This window comes from Talaromyces amestolkiae (assembly GCF_001896365.1).
Source record: "Talaromyces amestolkiae strain CIB chromosome Unknown scaffold1.1, whole genome shotgun sequence".
Taxonomy (NCBI): Eukaryota; Fungi; Ascomycota; class Eurotiomycetes; order Eurotiales; family Trichocomaceae; genus Talaromyces; species Talaromyces amestolkiae.
In genome coordinates this window covers 154788-173782 of record NW_024468037.1, presented here as the reverse complement: position 1 = coordinate 173782, position 18995 = coordinate 154788, and the positions used below count along the sequence as shown (strand labels likewise).

Genomic DNA, 18995 nt, shown 5'->3' with positions numbered 1-18995 from the left:
GGAGAGGGAGATGGCTTTTTAGGATTTGCCAAGGTCTTTTGAGGGTGTGGTGCTACTTTTCAATCATCTGAGTGTGTTTCATGGACACATTGTTGAGAGTATAAACTTCAAAGTATATTCAATGCAACCAGCCCTAACCCCTGAAAACAAGAAAATGGCGAATATGAGCATGATCGGTTAACGTCGACAATTCAGAAAATATCCAGCAATTCCATTCAATCCCATTACAAGTAATCTCCTTGTGCCTCACCCCCCCCCCCCCCCCCACACCCCCCCCCCCCCCGCCCCCCCANCCCCCCCAACCAACTTCCCCCACCCCGGGTCACCTAAGCGGCGATTCGAGGAAAGCCTATACACTTCTGTCGTTATCTGGGTGTGAATTCGATTTCTTCATATTCTCCTCAGCTTTAATCATCTCCCCTCTCAAAGATGTTGAATGGTCTAGGCCTTTTCAGCCTCATTGATCCTGACCACAGCTTCAGGTGTTCGGCTAACCCCATCGAAAGCCCTCGGCTGAACATAGATCTTCAAGAGTTTCACGATCAGGTATATGAGTACCGTTCCTATGGGTATTCCAATGGCATACGCCAACGAGACGGTGGTAATATTTTGATCAGAAACGACAAACTGGGCAACCTGGTCCAGGTCGCCAGACGAGACGATGCTGTTAAGACCATATGTATTGGTTTTGTTGTACAACGTTGTATCAACGAGCAAATTTGCCGTCGAGATATAAGTCGTTAGCACCAACCTTTGCATATCATTGTATATGCTCGAGGATGCCGCGTCTATAGTATATAGTTGGGCGGTCGTACTAGACGCTAGTGCAATCGAGCCGAGTGCAGTTGCCGTGCTGAAGATCGAAGGGGGTCCGATCAGGTTATAGAAGACATTTCGGAGGGATTGTGGGAAGTTCAAGCCAGATATAGATGAGAGATTCCAGGTGCTGCTGCTCTGGTCTTTGTATGTCCATTCGTCTGACTGCCAGCATGATAGACCTGGTCTGCCGCGTAAGACATTGTATACGGTGTCTCCATTGTACGGCGTGCCTGTAGTATTTGTGAGGTACCAGGGATCTGTACCAATGGTGAAGCTGTCGCATTGCATAGAACTTATCATAATGGCGTATGTATTGTTAATTCTGAATGTCCCAGATGCCTTAGGAAAATCAGAAAACGCGATAGGCACATAGCCATAGTATGGGGATGCTTTCCAGTTTATCGAATCATCCCCAAAGATGTTATAGACATCGGTTGAAGTGCCCTCCGATTCAGTATTATTAAGCCAGCCATATTCAGTATGACAAGAGCCTTGGACGTTCAATTGAAGGCCATGAAAATTTTGCAAGCCGAGATCCTGAGCTGTCAGGCTGTAATTGTAGCCAATCTCGAGAATTTGCTCCCCTTTTCCAAGATTCTGTAACGTGACTGGTGCAGTGACAGTCACTTTGTTTTGCAAATCAATACTCGCAGTATCTGCCTGACCGACGGCACGCAAATATCTCGGTTGAGCAAGAGCTTCTAATGGTATCTGAAGTCCGACATTTCCTGTTGTAAACCAGGGACTCTCTGGCACGTATACCTGAAGTGGATCGACAGGGGCGGAAGTACCGATGAGCAACCCATGGATAGCAAAGGCTGGAACAATCTTTGGGACAAAAAGCACGGTAACCCCAATCACGACAAGTAACAGTGTTTGCTCGTACCGTTTGATAGCCCTGTTCGACGGCGATGTCGGGTTCTGACTAACCCTACCACCAGTAAATCTGCTCAGAACTCGTAATAGTACCGCAGCCGGCTCATCCTCGTAAAAGACTTTAGTAGCCAAGTGGATAGAATCCGACGAAGATCTGTTACCGACATAAACAAAGGCCAGAATGAGTAAGTGGAAGGCTTGGACCAGAATGACTTCAAGTAACACGGAGTACAGAGAGTTGATACTGTCACCCCAGTTTTTCGTTACGGCGAAAGCAGCTTCGTGCCCGGCGGCTGTGGGATAATTGAAGATGTGCCATAGTAGGTATGTGTATCGGGGTTGCGCTTCAGCAGGGTACACCATTCTGCTGCCTTTTGTCTGTACGGTTCTCGAAGAAAAGTAGAATTCAATGAAAATTGGGAGGATTCTAAGAGATTGGGAACCTTAGGTAATAGGAATACAGTCAGAATGTGCAAGAATTACTATTATCTTATTATAAATACGCATTCTGATGAGGCTCAAACTCCTCTAAGATGTCGGTCAAGGAGATAATGTTATTATGCCGACCTATCAGAACGAATATTAGGTCTAATGAGCACTCATAGAACGGTAATATTGGTATATTGACCAGCTATACGGGCACATATACCCATCCCTGTAGCTCGTGACGGTCAATGAACCCCTAATAGCCCATTTCAAGTCGTAGACTACGACCAAAGGTCTGGGATGCAGACCCCTCTTCTTTCACTCCTAGTCATCGATATACTGAGACCAATAGCTTCACAAGACTAGTTACTAGTCAAAAGCTATGATAGTACAACTGGAATCGTTATCTCTTGCCCATTCCCTCTGAAAGTCCGATGGGTGAGGACATCTATGCTTTGGTCTACTTAGATCAGGCTACTATTATATCTTCGTAATGCAACCTCGAACCCAATGAGGCTGGCTTCAGACCGAAGATAAGGCAAATTGAACTCGGTTGCAACTTAATGGCTGCTGTATTATTATTTTAGGTGCAAACCTCGGAAGATGTCACGTATGCGCTTGGGTACTGGCTGGCTGATTTTAGCCTCAGAACAATACATGGTCTTGTTTATGATACCCATTTGTAATCCACGTCTATCGCACTTAGTGTAGCCGCGCTCCAACGAACTCTACTGGGGACGTAAGATCCCGCAAAGCTTCCAGTTTGTGCCCTATACACATTACGTTCAATGTAAGCTTAGAGGGTATGTAGAACGTGTTGATGATTCGAGATAGATATCACCCGGAGGGTATGACACGGAGACACCAAGTCAGCTAGCCAAAGGGACTGAAGTCTGATGCGTGTTATTTAACTTACTCCCGTATCACTATGTCAGGGCTAATGCGATTTTACTCGAGACACGAACCGTTAATTAAAAGGTACAGGCGGTCCATGCATATGTCCAGAGTTATCCCGTTTTGTGCTGTCGTGTGATTTGCTCGTGGTGAGTTGATAATGCGCCTAAATGTGTAGTCTTATTCAGCCGAAAGATGACTGACTCGGATCCATGACTATACTGCAACCATAACGACATTGATGAGCAAAACATGAAAATCTGAGTAGGACGTGTAATTTATTGTATCATTTTTTGTTTTTATTTTAGAATGAAATCCTGGCACAAGTGCGGCCCATATAGTCCATAGTGCAGACATCATTGAGCTTGACCTGCCTAACTTATGCGTAGGTGTTTTGAGGCACGTTGAGGTTGGTTGAACCACACAGTTTCCACTCAAATAAGAGCGAACACTACGTAGTAATTGAATAAGGTATGGCAGACATCTTGCGCATCGCTGAGGATATTCAGCCCTATCTTATTAGAGAAATCGGTCACATGACCTATGTGGAAACGCTGGTACACTGATCCCTTTCAGACATAGATAATTGCTTGTTTATCGCTTCTGAGATCGATCATGCAAGATCATTTAGGATGTTAATTGAATAGATTTTCCTATCTTCTCTATTTTTCATTATTCCAGGTGATTTGGTCAATATGACTTCGTGGTTGACCGCCACGGAGACCTTAGACATTGCCTTCACTATTGGAAGCACCATTGATATAGATGCACCGGCAGACAATGTATTTGAAATCATCACAGAATTTTCAAATTATCAAAGTTGGGTTTTAAGTGACCGAAATTCACCTTTTCCGATGGCGAGCCGGTGACACTAGGTTCATCGGGGGTGATGTAAGTTATAATGAAGGCGCAGAATAGAACCTATGACATTCTAGCAACTGTAAGTCGTTTTATACTCTTAGGAATTCTGAAAATTAAAGAAGAGCAGTTACTGATGATATAGATACTTGGATGTCGTCTTCGCCGAACGAGCACGTATGGGCGTGGCCCGGAGGGTTCATGCCGTGGTGGGTGGCAGTATCTGAGCGTATTAAAACGGTGACTCCAGCGAATTCTGATACATGTCGAGCAAAGCAGTGGGAATCAATATTTAAATGGTTCGCATACGTACTGAAACATCTGTTGGGTATTGAGGGTCAGCTGGCGGAGTCGAATTTGACATATGTGCAGGGCTTGAAGAAGCATGCAGAGGTAACACAAGCATCGACGTAGCTTAATCACAAACCTCATTCATCGGATCTGTGTTTAAAATGATTGATAGTAGGATTTGCATCTATAATGCTGTCTTATACGATCTTTAGTGGATGTTTAAGATTCGCAGAATTAGGGTTGATATAGATACATATAACGCTAGTCCAAATACGGCTAGTGTAGTTCTCATACCTTGCCGCTGAATGTCAAAGTCGACTGTATCAACGATTCGTCTTGCCACGCAATAACACTTTCAAGAAATGGGTTAAGACTGTCTCATTTATGGCATTTATTTTTCAAAACCTTACGGCCAGGTAAATACTCCGAATTATCACGGCTGGGGATAAATTTCCGATGGAAAGGATATTTCACTGAGCGTCCAAGGCACCTTCCAACACACAACATCGCCCTTTTGCCTCCTCGGCAAGAAGTGGGTAAGAAAGTACACTTGTTCAAGTCTTTTACGCTGGTATTTAAGTTTCTGCATCTTCAAGGATGATCTTCGTCTTGAACGTCGCATCCAGTAGGCGAAATACGGCATGAAAGGACTGTGGCAAGATCGTCTGTATATTTGCGTATGCATGAAGGGTCCGTGATCACCTACCAGCCTACATCACCATGGCGGACAGCGATACACCGATTTTGCCATTGCCGCCAGAAGTGGCAAAGAAGGTTCAATCGTCCGTGAAGATTACGAACCTTAACGGGGTGGTCGTGGAGCTGATCAAAAATGCATTGGATGCGGCCGCCGGGTCAGTCAGTATCGTCGTCGACTACAGGAGAGGTGGCTGTATTGCAGAAGATGATGGATACGGTATACCGGCGGCAGAGTTCAAGGATGGAAGCGGGCTTTGTCGAGCTCACTGTAAGTTATGCGACGCTGTATTTACTTGAACTTTCTGACAGTATTCAGATACCTCGAAAGCAAACAGACAGGCGGTATCCAGCTGCAAAGGACAATTTCTGGCCGCACTCGCTACCATGTCTTTGCTGACGATTAGTTCACGGCACCGCGGTCATTCTGAAACTAATTCAGTCATCTTTCACGACTCTAAAGTCATCTCTCGCCTCGTTCCTGCTCCAACCCATCAGGAACTACGAGGACATGGTACCCGAGTAACAATAAACAACCTCTTCGGTAACATGCCAGTCCGCGTCAAACATAGAGCTACATCTCTCCGCAGGTCCGAAGATGTCGACAAGGAGTGGCAGGAATTGACAAGAATGCTGGTAGCGTTGGCGTTGTCAAATCCAGGTTTTCAGAGACTACATCTCTCTGACAGGGAGAAATCCCGGTCTTTAAATCTCCGTATCCCGCACAAAGCGACCGAGTCGTCAACTTCGGGAACACAGAATTCCAGTCTGTTTCGCGTGCATACCATTCTTGCCCAAAGTGGCTTGACTTCAGGTACCAGGGTGGATGAATGGGTTAAGATATCAGCGAGCACATTAGATGTTTATGTCAAAGCATACGTTGCACTTTTCCCGAGCCCGACGAAATTGAATCAATTCATATCATTGGGCATCAATCCGGTTTTCAATGAATACAACAGTGCCAATGTCTTGTATGACGCGATCAACCAGGTTTTTGCAGGATCCGATTTCGGAAGCGAATTATCTATGTCAAGAAGTCGGGAAAGTAGACATCAAGGTATAACAAGGGGTGCCAGACGATGGCCCATGTTCTACGTGCGACTTGATGTGAAGAGTCCTTTTCAAAGCCTTACACAATCTGATGCTACAGCCGAGTCGGACCGCGCTTTACAGCATATCGTTGAGGTGTTACATGCCATGTTCTATCAATTTCTGCAACAGCATCACTACCGTCCTCGAAAAAGAAAAAGGGCCGAAAGAGAACATCCATCAACATCGGATTCCCGTGATAGCTCCACCGTGCCATCAGCAAATTTTGCTCAGCAGAATAGAGGTCTTCTCTCTGTGTCCTCAATACAATCTGTATCAGCGAAGAGTACTGAAGCATTTGACAGTGGAGTCAAGATTCCTCCCGTTTCCCAAAAAGGGTCATTCCAATACTTCAGTGATTTTACGAATTGGTCAAGGGTAAAAAGTGGTGACAACAGCGGTATTAACGAATTACTAGTATGCCGACCCAGATATACCAGTCATCCACAAACGGTGACGTCCATATCGTATGAAGCGACAAGTCCTGATCTCGTGTCAGTACAAGCTGAGGTGGATCATGCTCCGCACACAATACAAAGCGAAGGAGATCAAGTGACTCGATGGGTTGATCCGAGTACGAACAAAGTCGTACTCGTCAACTCCCGTACAGGACAATGCGTCTCGGATAGTCAAGGAAACACCCGGCCCAACACGTCGATTGGCTGTGTCCGGCCTCGATCAGCAGCGTCTCGTTTGAGTCATGCCGGTACAACCATCAAACGCCCGCAGACTGTTCCTGCCCAAATCCATTCGCCCTGGTTTGAGAACCTCGTACACAACTGTGCCAATACAGCTTTTTCTCGCTCTGAAAAGCCAATCATGTCAATTGAGAACGAAAGTGTGTTTGACGGCTTTTTCCGATGTCATGATGCACAAATGAAGTCTCAGCAAGGCTGGAGTTCAACAGAATTGGCAGTAGGTAACAGACATAATGGTAAACTTTCTCGAGAGGGACTTGCCAGAGCGATGATAATTGCCCAGGTTGATCACAAATTCATTCTGGTGAGAATGACGCCTGCGAATGAAGATCGTACTGACGATACATCTAATCAAATACTGGTTCTTGTCGACCAACATGCTGCCGATGAGAGATGTCGACTGGAACGCTTGCTATCAGACATGTTTGCCATTGATGAAATGGGCGTCACATCCATTCATACGCATCAATTCCCAAAGCCCGTACAATGCTTAATCCAAGAGGATGAGGTGTCATCGCTCGTGGCGTATTCGAAGTATTTTGAATCATGGGGCTGCATCTATAAATTGCACCAAGAACTTATCGACGGGACAAGACATCACTCAATTATGATTGAAGCTCTGCCGCTGGTGATTGCTGAACGATGCAGACTGGAACCAAAGATTTTTATACATCTCCTCAGAAAGGAGATCTGGAGCAGAGCAGGCGAGCGAATACCCGAATTACGAAAGAGTACGAGCACATCTGCTCCTACATTGGATCATGAACATCCTCCCTTTCCATGGCTGCGCTGGATAGCAGGCTGTCCAGAAGGAATCCTCGACTTAATCAACTCGCGCGCCTGTCGAAGTTCGATCATGTTCAACGATCCTCTACCTATCGACGAATGTCAGAGTCTAATAATTCGACTTTCAAAATGTGCATTTCCATTTCAGTGTGCTCATGGTCGACCATCCATGATCCCGATTGTAGATGAGAGTCGTCATCTTCTGGGTTCAGCTGCAAGCGAAGGTGTTGGAGACACCGAGTATAATTCAACCAGACGACAAACGGGCTTTGTCGAAGCTTTCAAAAAGTGGGAACGCACATGATTTGTTCACCTGCATGTTAAGTATAGACTTAAACATTTGGATACGCCTTCTTGGATATGGAGTTCGGCATTATACAAGGCAACATAGATTTCAGAAAACCTCCTGTTCACTAGACAGAGACGTACTTTTTGGTCCTTCTGGTCTGGGCTTCATCTACTCATAGCTTCGACTGGACTCTATTGCCACAGCCATCAAGTACAGAAACACAGCGTCCATAACTTCACAGTTGATATACACAATGCAATAATCAATAAAGAACAATCTCCTCCCTCTTGCCCCCGGCATCCTCCCACCTCTTGAAAGCCCTCTTTGTATTCTCCGCTGCCACCACCGCATAGTCCGGTGGTAATTCTGGAGGCAACTTAAAATCCGGGTCACCCGCGATCCACGCAATAGGCCTACTACTCTTCCCCTTGAATAACTCATACAGTTCACTAACTTGATCGTATGAATACCCCCGCCCGAACATGACGGCGCGAAGGGGTTGGGTGTAGTCGTGTGTGCCGATGGCGTTTGAGCTTGGTGTTTTGGGCGCTTGGCCAGAAAGCAGATTTGCGAACTCTGATTTTGCGTAGTCAAAGGAGTTTATAAATTGGATTACTGTTTTGAGATTAGCTGTTTGACATCTATGAAGGGGAAGGGGGGGGTGGTAAGAGGTTGGACCGACCTTCGAATTCGGGTTTCAGGAGTTCGGTGACTTGGATGCCATTGCTCAGCTTCTTACCGCAGAGGAGAATTGGGATGCGCTGCGAGAGTGCCATATTATATTTTTCCTTCTTATCTCAAGTGCTGCCTTGATCTGAGTGTTTTCTGCAGAACTGCAGGTGATTCGACTTTCACAAGTACCTAGAGTATCCAGAGAAGATATCTTATGGTATTCAGTCGTGATTCTGATATATAAAGCCAAGTCTGGTGCGTACCAGATTCAAATTTTGTTTTATACTTGAGTCACTGACTAGTGGTTCCTCGAGTCCAACAAATCGGGGATTTTCTTATGCCTGTGAGCCGTTGAAAAGGAGGCATCATCATCATAGTTCAACATCTCCGGGAATCAATGGCCAATCACGGCGAATCACGCACCCTGTATCCCCGGAAACTTAAACTACATACCCGAACACATTACCACGTAGTCATAAGTTGCATGGACGGTTGATAGAGGAAAGAAAAACTGATTTGTCAATTGGAAGTCTCGGCATGCATATGCGGGTTGGTATGCGACTTGCACGAGTTATGCAAATCCGTCATTCCAGCATTACTCCCGTTGCCCTAGGCAGTCGCGTACAAGTTACCAATTTACCCTGTCCTATGTACAACACTACAAGCAGCAAATAATCTCAATATTATCAATTCAGCTAATACACTCGTGAATAATAATGTACAGGCAGCGAGTAATATCAACAACTACTACTTTTGTTCGCCAGAATCCCATAAGCCATCATCATGCAAACAAAAAGCCAACGATTAAATACCCCGTGATCAAACAAAACTCAAAGCCGACTTTTAGAAGACAAAAGACAATCTTCAAAAGAAGGTATAGAGAAATACATGTACATTAAGAAAAATCAAAAAGAAAATCAAGATTGCCGCCCAGATAGCCAGTGCAGTGCCCGCCATATGAGATAAAAAAAATAGATAAACACAACACGAAGGGTATGATACGAAACAGAGAAGCACAAAAAATGACATCAACGCCGGTTTACACATAAAGCCAAATCCCTTTAGACTGTCGTAAATCGTGAGTATCCCTCAAAAATCAAAAGCAAAGGGTATATAAATAATGGTGTTGTCGAATAAAAATATGCGCCAGTGAAAGAGTGTTTTAACTGGTGGTAGCCACAGATTTGGCTTTAGAATTGTGTGACCAAGTCAGAAAGTCGAATCGGTCTTTGGTGACCTCTCGCGAAGGAGCGGATGCAGCTGCATCGGTAGAGCCTGCTCGTGGCGTTTCTCTGGGTTCGAGGATAAGGGATCGTCGGTAGTAGTTTTGGAAGCTCTTCTCGCCAGCCGAGCGCACCCGAACGAACTGATCTTGCATCCATGTTTGTAACTCGGGCACTTCGGTAAGACGGTAGGGGATTTGGAATCGTTGAAGCTCGCTGATGATTTTGGCAGTTTTGACGTGCTTGTCATAGTTGATAACTGTCATGCCACCATCTTGAAGATTTCTAGTGGCTGGGTTTCCGTGGTCGACAAAGGTCAAATCGGTGAGGTAAACACCAACAAAAGGTAAAGTTGGCGGGGCACAGTTTTGCAAGCGCTGGCGAAGGACAGCATAATTTCGGGAAACGTCAACGACTTCTTTCAGCGAATCCAAAGTCGTCTTCGTCTTTTGCGACACCAACTCCCAGGTCTTCTTCAATCGGACAATAGTAGAGGAGTTCAATGAACAAATGATGGCCATCAAAGAGTCGTAGTTGTTCAATTCAAGACACTTGTTGGCAATCTTCACCCAATGCTTGATGATGAGTGCTCGTTTCTTGGGTTCTTCCAGGTGAAGAATGGAATCAGCAACCAGGTTGGCCAAGTCAGTGGAAAGGGTCGACATAGCGCGGACATTGACAGCCAATGACCCGCTCTTCTTCATCCACTCGGTAGCGAGAAGCTCTTCAGGCAGGATAGAGCAGAAGATACTTGACTCTTTGATGGTGATTTGCCGAGCTAACTCCATTGGGTCGAAGTCGAGAATGCTGATTGTTGACCCAGTATTCCTCCATTGCTTCAAGAGATTAAGCTGACTTTTGCTAATGACCGGTGCAGGTAGTGGAGTCTCAGGGGAGACGTATTGTGCAATCGATGTGTTTGTCTTGCCAATCGAGGAGACGAGACGTGGAACGATAGCGCCGTCTGCAGTCGAGACCTTCTCAGCAAGCTCAACCAGGCGATTGCCAGCATTAGGCAGAGCTTCCATCAACTTGTTCTTAGAAAATTCGATAATGAAAGGAAGGGCGATGATATCGCAATCATGGCGCCAGTGAGTCTCTAGCCAGCCCTTGAAAATGTTGTAAACTCGTAACCGAACAGGACCGGCTGCATTCGGTGTGTCCGCGATATAGTCATATCGGTCTGCAAGCGCTTCTGCAAAATCCATAGGAGAGGCAAACAGGCGGAAGGTAAGGTAAAAGGTAGAAACAAACAGAGCATCGGGAGTGGACTCATGAGCAGTGAGCTTTTCGATCAGTGCCCTCAAGCTACCACCAACAACTTGACCATCCTTGAACATCAACTCATGTGCATACGTCCTTCCTAGAATTGCAGCCTCCGTCTCGTCAGCCTCTTCAGCCAGAGTCGATCGGCTCAGGCTTTCCTTGAGGGAGCGAATATTATCAGTGCCGCCAATATCCGGGGATGTAGCGCGTGTTGATGTTTGTGAAACACCACTCATTTCTGAGTCACGAATGGTGCTCTTGTATGTGAAGGAGCTTCCAGTACTTGTCGTGCCCCGAGTCTCATAGCGATACAGAGCTTGTGGATCATCCTGAGCAACATGGTCTTGATATGTCGAATCAGATGGGCTGATATCGTTCATAACAAGGGGAGCTGTGTTGATGTCAACATCGAGCTTTGGACTTTGCAAGCCGGTGCTGGATAGAATGGATGATGGCGTAACACCTGTAGTCAAAGCAGGAGTAGCAGGAGCCAAGTCACGCTGGGGAATCGATATTGGCGGCGGTAGCAAGCGGAGTGAGGATTGCCGGGGTTCAGTATCTTCCATCTGAACATCGGCTTGCTCGGGAGCTTCACTTGAATCCTCTGCGATCGACGGCGTGGTGGTCAGCAGATTGACCTCAAAGTCACCAATCTGTTCCAAAACGGCGCGAGCTAGAAGCACACAGCTACCAGCTCCACGCACACAATCTGTAGCGGCATTCACCAGGCGCTTTCCTTCGTCAGGCATAAAAGGAACTTCATCACCAGTTGAGTTTGGTCGGAAAATATCACGGGCGGCGTAAACTAATTCACCGATGCGGTCGTACATGGTGTTTTTGGCTTCCCCCAATTCTAAGGATCGCTGGAAGTCATGCTCCCAGATTGCCTCAACAAGGTTAAGTAGCACCTGGCAGGAAGTCACAGATTGTTGCGTGGTCACAATGAGCTCTGTCGACGATCGCGATTGCAAATGAAGGCCAATGAAGGATCCCAAAACTCCTAGGAAAGCGTCATACGCCGCGCCCAGTCGTACGGAGGCGAGATCCGCGTTTCGCTGACTAGCTGCCGGTCCTGTGTAAGAGACTCTGTGGGAAACAGAGATTCGGTTCCCTCGGTCTGATTTGAGTGATGATGATGGGGGGCGAGTATATCCAGAGCAGGCGGTATTTTCTCCATAGTTTGAAGCTTGGCTGTGTATGGGACGACTCCAATTTCTTTCTGTGCTAGCTGTTGTGCTGCGGTCAGAGATGGAGAACGTTTCTGTCGAAGGGGTCTGGACTGGTGAGCCATAAGTATCTTCGGCATTGGGCTCCAATTCCAGAATAGCTCTCGTAAGGCCGACATGTTCGTTCCATACATCTAGAAATCGTACGCCACGAGTAACTATTTTGAAGGATTTGAGAAGCATGTCGTCCAGGACCTGTTCGACTTCTTCATCCCGAGGGGCGCCATTGGCCAATTCTTGTAAACGTTTAGCGGACTTGACCAGAGAAGAAAGATCGGCAAGCAAAGCCTTGCGGTTCCGACGTAATCCATCATATCTTTGGACCAGCGGCGCCTCGCGTGTCAAGCACTCTGCTTTCTCCTAGATGGGCATTAGTCGTTGCTAGATGGTTTGATTGTCTGAGTCAACGTTACCAATAAGAATCTGACTCCTGCAATGAGACCTCTCATAAGGTCTTGGTTACCAAAGTCGCGAAGAAAGCTACCACATCCTCCTCGAATGATATCCCAGAAATCGGTCAAAGCTTTTAAAAGTGGACGCATGGGTATTTGATCGTAGGCTTCACAATAATTAGTAGGAAGCCATCCTCGGTCGCCAGTTTCTAGTAGAGTTCCATCGGCCCAGCCATTGACGTGAACTGAGTGAACTAGGATAATATCGCCTTGGTTCAATGGGAGAGTGACTGTCGATGGTGATACGGCACCGGAAGGGTGGAATGGGTAAAATGCACGGAGGTAGTTGTGAAATATTGGGCGATCATCTTCGATAGGCTCGGACATGACCACGTCTTCTGATGTGTGGGGAGTTGATGGAGGCGTCATTCGTCCTTGTGTACGACCGATTGTGGCGGTCGAGCTGCTGGACGAGAAGTTGAGGTGAGGTACTGGCGGACGCGCTCTCCCCTTGACGATGTTCAATGGAGCAACGTCGTGGTTGGACTGTTCCATACTCTTCCGAAGTCTCTATTCGCACAATTTTGGTATGTTTCCGACAACAAATAGCCGTCCACCAGGCAATGCGATTTACTTCGATGAGACCTCAATTAACATGGTCACAAGCACCATTCGTATTGTATAATCGGTCCCTTTCCGGCAAGTTTATGTTTTAGATCCAGCTATTCTGTTGTTTTTCGTTCAACGATGTGACGGGTTGTTTGGTTGTTCGTTCGTCGTGCTGTGGTGTGCAGGTCAGTTTGGATCGGTCGAAGGAATAGGATGACGATGACTGAATGATCGATTGTGGCAGCAAGTGGATTATAGAAGGAGACTGGGTTCAAGCGGGGAATGCCAGGTCACAGAAGCAGAGGAGGTGTAAACATGGAATGTCAACACACAGACAACCCCTTCTTCCGAAAGGGATAAACCTTTTTTTGCTGGGAGTCTGTGGCAGAAAGCAAATGGCGAGTTCAACCATGGGAGCAGGAAAGTAAAATCGAAGACTTACAGTAGATTCCAGCGACGAGTAAGTTTTCTTGTCTTTCTGACCTTTGGTGGCGTTCTGATACTAATCGTGTTCCAGCCTCATGGAGTCACACCTTCAAGGTCGATGGAGGTAAGAGTTTCGCAATGCGTCTTTCCGGAGACGAGGGAGAAAGATCGATTGATCGAGTGGGCGTTATTAATAACAGGTATAATAATAGAGACCGTTAATAGGGGCGATAATATTGCAAGGCGTGTTATATTAATAACGTAGACCCCCCCCGCAGCCGACTAGTATGGGTAATATCACTTTAGGACTTAGGGCAGACTAAGACGGGAGAGACAGACACAGCCCAACTCAACCAAGAGGTGGCGACTGAACTCAGTGGATAGTGAATGATGGTGAACTGGAAAGCAGTTTCTAGGTTGTCGAATTGGGTAAACTGTTTGTCAAGGAATCGTAAAGATCGAATCTCACGCAAGGGTTGGAAGTAAAATAATGGAGCCTTGACGGGAGGAGGGCGAGCCTAGCGGGACGTATCGATATTGATAAGATAAATCAATGTCGACGGCGACAATTGCAGGGAGGCAGGGTACGGACTGGGAAGGAGAGGAAACAGGAAAGATGAAGCAATAAGGAGGGACAGGGAGTGGTGGAGGAGAGAAGGAGGGAGGGAAAGAGCGAAGGTGAGGATGATATTCATACATACTATAGCTAGTACGTAGTCCGATACTAGTAGTAATATACACAGTGACTACGTAGTGCATACTAGGCAAGAGCTCCTGCCGTGTCTGTGCCTGTGTGAGTGTCCCAGGGAAGGAGCGAAGGGTCTGGCCGGGTGGGGAGCCCACCGTCCGTGGTTGCCGCGCGAGCAACGAACGAACCACCGCCAATCCTCGTTTTTTGCTTTTTCGCCCAACTTTACATTTCATTTTTTTTTTTTTTGTGGTATTTTTGCTTTGTCGTCTCTCCTCTAGTCTAGTCTCGCTCACTAGTGGACCTGTCCATTTCTTTGGTCCGTTCGACTTCGTTAGTTGACTGACCTAGTTCGCCGTGCTCGTGGGCCATTTGGGGATTTCCGCAATTGATGTGCGTCGTGGACGGTGATAGGACTACTGTCGCGAACCAGCCTGTCGAATCTCTGTTGCGCTAGCCTGGTTGCTTGGGGACTATCACACGGTACTCACCACAACACCATCACATTGGGCTGGGCGGGAACACCACGAAAGTATACCGGCTATACATTTTCCACTGTTCACGCTCAACCGCGTTGTGCCGGGACGTCAATTGCTAAGACTTTCCGGAAAGGTCTGTGTCCACTGTCAACGTACTAAGGACTAAGACTTAATAACGGCCGGCAGTGCCAGCACTGCCAGCCAGGGTCAGGACAGCACCCCTGCTCGAGTTTGACGGGTTACTGGTCACATATGCCTAGTCTATTTATGGCTTAGGACGGCTGCTCCGTGTTGGGTGCAAAGTGCACTGTGCAAATCCGTACTAAGCATAGCTTGGAGCTATGACTATTACAGCAGGTCAATCACCGGGAGTGGGCCCGACTCCGGTGCTCCGAAGTGTCTCAAGGTCAAGAACACACAGCACGGAGTACAGCTCTGATCTCCAGTTACGATCCAATAGTGACAGCATGAACAGAACGGCCAGAGGCGAAATGAGTGTTGATCCATCGCCTATTTCGGTTCACGGTCTCTACAACTAAACCAGCCTGGTCTTAGTTCTGGCTAGCGCTGGCTTGGGTGATAGGAACCTCTTATTAAGTTATTATGGGCCAACTCCACTCAGTTGAGAGGTTTTTCTGACTGGAGAAGTTGGCCTGTGTACATAGTGCTTGCAATTGAGATAGTTGAAGGAGCGAACAGCCATGGGTTTCATTCAATCATCATGAGTCCTGAAGAGAAGACTGACTCTGACAGATATGCTTACTTCGTCCGATTTGAAAGCGCACCGAAAAACCCGTCGCACACTGCATGCGATGTTCTCTCCACAGTGACACGGCTGCATACATGTTCGATATTCGGACCGCAGTATTCACAAAATCAAATTTCGATACACATAATTGAAAGCAGAATCGGGCAGGAATCTGCTCTTTTCAGATTGATTCGTTGTACGGTCAAATGCACGGGTTGTTGTATGGAGGAAATCGCGCTTAAAACAATAAGCATGCGAGATGACAGAGACACTCAAATAAACTCGCAACCGCCGTTTTGTGTAAAATGGTTTAATTTTCCGAATCAGGCATCAAAGCGTCCACCCGTGTACAACAGTTCCTCTACACGCACGGGATACGTACATACCTACTACGTAGTAGTCGAGAGTAAACACTAAACAACTACAGTGAACAGATTGAACAAGATCCACTATAACCCACCGCAACGGATCCGGATTTTGACTTTGAAGTCGGCTGTTTCAACTCTCGGGATATGCCCCCTCGGACCATGGTACCGCCAAAGCTCGTCTGATGATCATGATCCATCATCAAAACAGTGAAAAGGGGGGCGACCAGCGAGAGCCATCTCACATGGCACGGGTCACAGCATTGACCTTGTTTCCGAATCAATTGATAATAGAAGTACAAAGGTTCGTCTCACGGACTTTCAAGCAAACTGGCGGGCGAAGAATTTTTCCGTTGTTGCACGACCTCCATTGTACTAGGTAAGGTACGGAGTGCATACAGGAATCGAGCCCAGCGAGCTGGACGCCGGACGCGTTTTACGACCCATTTCTTCGCCAACAAGTGGGCCGTATAGTATATGCACCGGATCCAGTGTCATCCTTACCGATGTAGACGACAGAGTCCAAAAGCAGACCTTCCACGTACGACGTAGAGCGTACGGAGCCGTATCGCGATCTTATCAACAGACCCAGAGAACGGGGATTCGCGATAACGTGCTTAATCTTAATACTTGGGATCTTCACGATGCGATAAATGAATTTGAGCAACGACATCTCCGCGGAATGGTCTCTATTTCGTGGACTACGTAGTATAGTACCTCATCGAGCCAGCTAACTAAATTTACTGACTGTTGGTTAGATGGCACGCCTGATAACGTCTTAGCCAACGCTGATATAGCTGCGTAGCAAGAGAAATAGAAATCAATAAGGTGACAGATCGACAGTATTTACGCCGTACTTCGCCGGATACGAGTCAATATTAATTAAGAGTGAAGCGTTAAATACACGCCTACGGAACACCGATTTCCGTACGGAGTGCATGATGCCGTCTAGACATGGTTAGTACGACAGCTCTAGGAACCTTAAAGACGAGAATTTCAATAACTCAACTTCATGCCCTTAGCATATACAGCTAACGACAAACAAGGTGATTGATCATCTCAAGTATCAAGTGGTCAGAGTTCGTATCGAAATAAGCATGCGGGTATACCCTAAAGACCCGTGTTGACATGTTCCTAAGGTTCGTGCATCCCGTGTTCCGATGGGAGTCCTGGAGCGGGAGCGAATCACAATGGCAGTGGACATTCTTAAGTGCGATGTTCCTATTAGTTCGATTCGGAATTGTGCCTTTCAGCAACTATTTTATTGTCTTTCTCCTCAAGCAACAGAGCAAAGTATTCAAGGCCACCAGGCTGATACCTACACGTCGCGAGACATGCATATTTTTCCCGGTTCTTGCCACTGCAAATGTAGACGAAAAGTCAATCCAGGGCAACATCCATGTTTATCAACAATGACCCAGTCTCGTCACGTTCTTTCTGCAGCTCCATGTGATTCTTTCGACTACTCCGTAGTAGTCATTGCTCACGAGTCACGATCATCTAGTCCATATTCCGTAAAATTGAGGGGTATATACATGGCACATGAGTAGGTCAGCCCTATTCGAAATCCTCAGGCACCTCCAGCGTTCCCCTCATCGTTGTACTAATGCGGTGCTACACGATAATAGGTGATATCTCCGAGCTACATGTACAACTAATGTGCTGTGATGAGATGAGATCGCGTGAAGAATTTGACAGTCCACCTACATATGTAGGTACCTAGCTGGCCAGGTTTCTAAATATGGAGCAATTGATCATCAGGTGTAAGACAAGGCCATCACGGAATTTCAATTGTAGCCAACTGACTAGCACTTTTAGAATATGGAGACATGGCTGTCGATTTCTATCTGGATGCATGAAAATGCAGTATCACATTGATTCTGTACTATGTAACTCCGGGCGGAGTTACACAGTCAGCATCTAGCACTGGCCCACCAACGACTCGCAACATGAACCTATACCAAGACTTGATCAACTTGTTATTAGACACTGATGGTATGAATTTGAACGCCTAGGCGTGAATTTGAGTCATGATCTTGAAAGTCGACTCCCGTATATGGCACCATACATACAGCCTAACAGCTGAAGAACCAAGAATCCTTCCACAAATTAAAAAGAAAATCCAACAGACCAATAACATCCTAGCTTTTGCAATGAGTTTATGCATGTCGGAGAAATAAATCACCAATCACACGCCCTAGAAGTCAATATGAGCGCGGTAAAATAGAAAAAAAAAAGGGGGAAAGGGCAGAAAGCCTTCCTCAAGAAGGAAATGTTATTTCTGTCTTGCTACCAATCACGAGCGACTCAATGCAGGTACACCCCTGTCTATCCCATGGCCCTAATGCAGTCATGCATTGATAGAATCATAATAAATGAAGCCTCGGCAGCAGGATGCACGAGGGGGGGAAATCCCTCGTGTTAGGTACTAAGTGGCCTCTAACCAGAGCTCAGAACGGGGGGTGATCTGCCTTTTGCCCGCTCCGATTATTGGCGTGCTTTCCAAGACAGGCAAGGTCAGCGAAATAGTGATCGTATACCGACCAATAAGATACAAAATGAATGAAGCTGAGACAAATATTGGCCAATGGGGCTTTGTGGCGGACACTAGGTTGATCATCTTTTTTCAATCTTTTTTCGCGGAGGGTGTCGTTATTGGCTCTTTCGAGAATACTCCTGGATTTATGCAAGCCTCGAGTCTTGATTTCATCTGATAATACGTACTGTACTAATAGCATGGTAAGTTAGTGAAGTACGGAGGCTTCGATAGCACTGTAATGTATGTACGTCAGGCCCAGGCTACTGCAGCCCTTTTCTTTGATCACCTCAATCTTCTGTTAGTACGTAGTCGTTCCTAGTTTTGTTAGTCTTGCTCATCACTGTTCGAAAGTTGAGACTGAAATTGTCATAACACACATGATACCTCGGGTGACTCAGTACCGTGCCAGAATGGGTGCTCAAGCACTGTCCAACTCCGTTTTGGAGACGGTAACAATGAATAATGCGTCTGGGATTCTGACAGGTCCATGATTCTTTGTTCAAATTTCGCGCTCCAACAATACAACATTTCCAGAGAATATGACTGGTGTGCCTGACTCGCAACAAGGGCATTGTTCGCAAAGCCCTCTCGTTGCCAAGGGCGCGGAATCCGGAAGAATGTAGCTAGCACGTAGCCGTCC

General features: G+C 46.6%; 4 protein-coding genes across 4 annotated transcripts; 1 reads left to right on the top strand and 3 right to left on the bottom strand.

Moving 5' to 3' along the window:
- Nucleotides 1-441: 441 nt before the first annotated feature.
- BHQ10_000055 (uncharacterized protein) lies at nucleotides 442-2058 on the bottom strand (the record flags this gene model as incomplete). Its single annotated transcript, XM_040877982.1, has 1 exon — nucleotides 442-2058. One exon carries the CDS (start codon nucleotides 2056-2058, stop codon nucleotides 442-444), a length of 1617 nt encoding a protein of 538 aa, XP_040728560.1.
- Nucleotides 2059-4884: 2826 nt separating this feature from the next.
- Nucleotides 4885-5386, top strand: BHQ10_000054 (uncharacterized protein; the record flags this gene model as incomplete). Its single annotated transcript, XM_040877871.1, has 2 exons — nucleotides 4885-5131; nucleotides 5268-5386. 2 exons carry the CDS (start codon nucleotides 4885-4887, stop codon nucleotides 5384-5386), a joined length of 366 nt encoding a protein of 121 aa, XP_040728559.1.
- A 2598-nt stretch (nucleotides 5387-7984) lies between these two features.
- BHQ10_000053 (uncharacterized protein) lies at nucleotides 7985-8498 on the bottom strand (the record flags this gene model as incomplete). The annotated part of the gene is made up of 2 exons (XM_040877760.1): nucleotides 7985-8337; nucleotides 8405-8498. The coding sequence occupies 2 exons, from the start codon at nucleotides 8496-8498 to the stop codon at nucleotides 7985-7987; spliced, it is 447 nt and encodes a 148-aa protein (XP_040728558.1).
- A 1058-nt stretch (nucleotides 8499-9556) lies between these two features.
- BHQ10_000052 (uncharacterized protein) lies at nucleotides 9557-13056 on the bottom strand (the record flags this gene model as incomplete). Its single annotated transcript, XM_040877649.1, has 2 exons — nucleotides 9557-12469; nucleotides 12538-13056. 2 exons carry the CDS (start codon nucleotides 13054-13056, stop codon nucleotides 9557-9559), a joined length of 3432 nt encoding a protein of 1143 aa, XP_040728557.1.
- Between the last annotated feature and the right edge of the window lie 5939 nt (nucleotides 13057-18995).